The 2,500-nt window shown below is 44.1% G+C and overlaps 1 protein-coding gene across 3 annotated transcripts in view; it reads right to left on the bottom strand.

The window, feature by feature from the left end:
• Positions 1-2,500, bottom strand: part of LOC116359659 (probable palmitoyltransferase ZDHHC1) — a 68,780-nt gene that overhangs the window by 36,304 nt on the left and 29,976 nt on the right. For all 3 annotated transcript variants that reach the window (XM_031812848.1, XM_031812850.1, XM_031812849.1), the window contains exon 7: positions 1,782-1,903. In XM_031812848.1, the coding sequence (XP_031668708.1) occupies positions 1,782-1,903 (122 nt within the window). The remainder of the gene's footprint in view (positions 1-1,781; positions 1,904-2,500) is intronic.

The following is a 2,500-nucleotide window of genomic DNA, read 5'->3' as shown; positions in this document are numbered from 1 at the left end:
TCTGAGGTAGAACAGACAGTTAGTGAGTCTGGTCTGAGGTAGAACAGACAGTTAGTGAGTCTGGTCTGAGACAGAACAGACAGTTAGTGAGTCTGGTCTGAGACAGAACAGACAGTTAGTGAGTCTGGTCTGAGACAGAACAGACAGTTAGTGAGTCTGGTCTGAGACAGAACAGACAGTTAGTGAGTCTGGTCTGAGACAGAACAGACAGTTAGTGAGTCTGGTCTGAGACAGAACAGACAGTTAGTGAGTCTGGTCTGAGACAGAACAGACAGTTAGTGAGTCTGGTCTGAGACAGAACAGACAGTTAGTGAGTCTGGTCTGAGACAGAACAGACAGTTAGTGAGTCTGGTCTGAGACAGAACAGACAGTTAGTTGAGTCTGGTCTGAGACAGAACAGACAGTTAGTGAGTCTGGTCTGAGACAGAACAGACAGTTTAGTGAGTCTGGTCTGAGGTAGAACAGACAGTTAGTGAGTCTGGTCTGAGGTAGAACAGACAGTTAGTGAGTCTGGTCTGAGGTAGAACAGACAGTTAGTGAGTCTGGTCTGAGGTAGAACAGACAGTTAGTGAGTCTGGTCTGAGACAGAACAGACAGTTAGTGAGTCTGGTCTGAGACAGAACAGAACAGTTAGTGAGTCTGGTCTGAGACAGAACAGACAGTTAGTGAGTCTGGTCTGAGACAGAACAGACAGTTAGTGAGTCTGGTCTGAGACAGAACAGACAGTTAGTGAGTCTGGTCATAGACAGAACAGACAGTTAGTGAGTCTGGTCTGAGGTAGAACAGACAGTTAGTGAGTCTGGTCTGAGGTAGAACAGACAGTTAGTGAGTCTGGTCTGAGACAGAACAGACAGTTAGTGAGTCTGGTCTGAGGTAGAACAGACAGTTAGTGAGTCTGGTCTGAGGTAGAACAGACAGTTAGTGAGTCTGGTCTGAGGTAGAACAGACAGTTAGTGAGTCTGGTCTGAGACAGAACAGACAGTTAGTGAGTCTGGTCTGAGACAGAACAGACAGTTAGTGAGTCTGGTCTGAGACAGAACAGACAGTTAGTGAGTCTGGTCTGAGACAGAACAGACAGTTAGTGAGTCTGGTCTGAGACAGAACAGACAGTTAGTGAGTCTGGTCTGAGACAGAACAGACAGTTAGTGAGTCTGGTCTGAGACAGAACAGACAGTTAGTGAGTCTGGTCTGAGGTAGAACAGACAGTTAGTGAGTCTGGTCTGAGACAGAACAGACAGTTAGTGAGTCTGGTCTGAGACAGAACAGACAGTTAGTGAGTCTGGTCTGAGGTAGAACAGACAGTTAGTGAGTCTGGTCTGAGACAGAACAGACAGTTAGTGAGTCTGGTCTGAGACAGAACAGACAGTTAGTGAGTCTGGTCTGAGACAGAACAGACAGTTAGTGAGTCTGGTCTGAGGTAGAACAGACAGTTAGTGAGTCTGGTCTGAGACAGAACAGACAGTTAGTGAGTCTGGTCTGAGGTAGAACAGACAGTTAGTGAGTCTGGTCTGAGACAGAACAGACAGTTAGTGAGTCTGGTCTGAGGTAGAACAGACAGTTAGTGAGTCTGGTCTGAGACAGAACAGACAGTTAGTGAGTCTGGTCTGAGACAGAAACAGACAGTTAGTGAGTCTGGTCTGAGACAGTCAACTGAAAGGTGGTCATTATGTACCTTGGTATCTAGAGACTGAGGTCTACAAGTCAACTGAAAGGTAGTCATTATGTACCTTGGTATCTAGAGACTGAGGACTACAAGTCAACATTTCCCTGGGTCAGTGTACCTTCATGAGGTTGGATTTAGGAGGCGCTGCTTGGGTCCCCTGTACTCCTTTACTGAGGTCTCTGGGCTCCTGGCGATGCCTCTGTCTGACGATGTACTCATAGGTATTCAGACGGTTCCACACTGTAAACGGAGAGAGAGGAGGGTTAGCGATACACACACACACACACACACCTACCTGAATCTCATGAAATCTTACATCAAGGTTCATCAACTAGATTTAGCTACAATATGTTTTTTTTTCCTTGTGTGGACGGTCGAAGGGCCAGAACATAAGACCAATTCATTTGTAGATTATAAATTGACGCAAAAATCCCAAACAGATTTTATATTTAATAAAAACATAATATTTCAAATGTTGATTACATTGATACAGAATCACATCTTTCTGCTTATGAGGGGAATTACTTGGGAACAGATTTACTGAATTAAAATCATTTTGAGGTGAATTATTTTATTTATTATTATTAATACATCTTTTATGTCCAAAAACTGATCATTATTAATCATAATTCCTAGTATTTTATGTCCAAAAACGAATGATAATTTTTTGTCTCAGAACAACTTTGCGGGCCAAATAAAATTGTCAGCGGGCTGAATTTTCTTAAGGAAGCTGCCTTGCTCTCTCTATGGACACAGTAGCAGGCTACAACACAGTGGACAGACATCCCTCTTCCGCCCCCTTGTGGAAGCTCTCTACATTACAGGCCTGGATTCTAA

The sequence above is a fragment of the Oncorhynchus kisutch genome, unplaced genomic scaffold (assembly GCF_002021735.2).
Source record: "Oncorhynchus kisutch isolate 150728-3 unplaced genomic scaffold, Okis_V2 Okis03b-Okis08b_hom, whole genome shotgun sequence".
Taxonomy (NCBI): domain Eukaryota; kingdom Metazoa; phylum Chordata; class Actinopteri; order Salmoniformes; family Salmonidae; genus Oncorhynchus; species Oncorhynchus kisutch.
The sequence above is the reverse complement of the archived record's forward strand: the minus strand, read 5'-3'. Positions and strand labels throughout refer to the sequence as shown.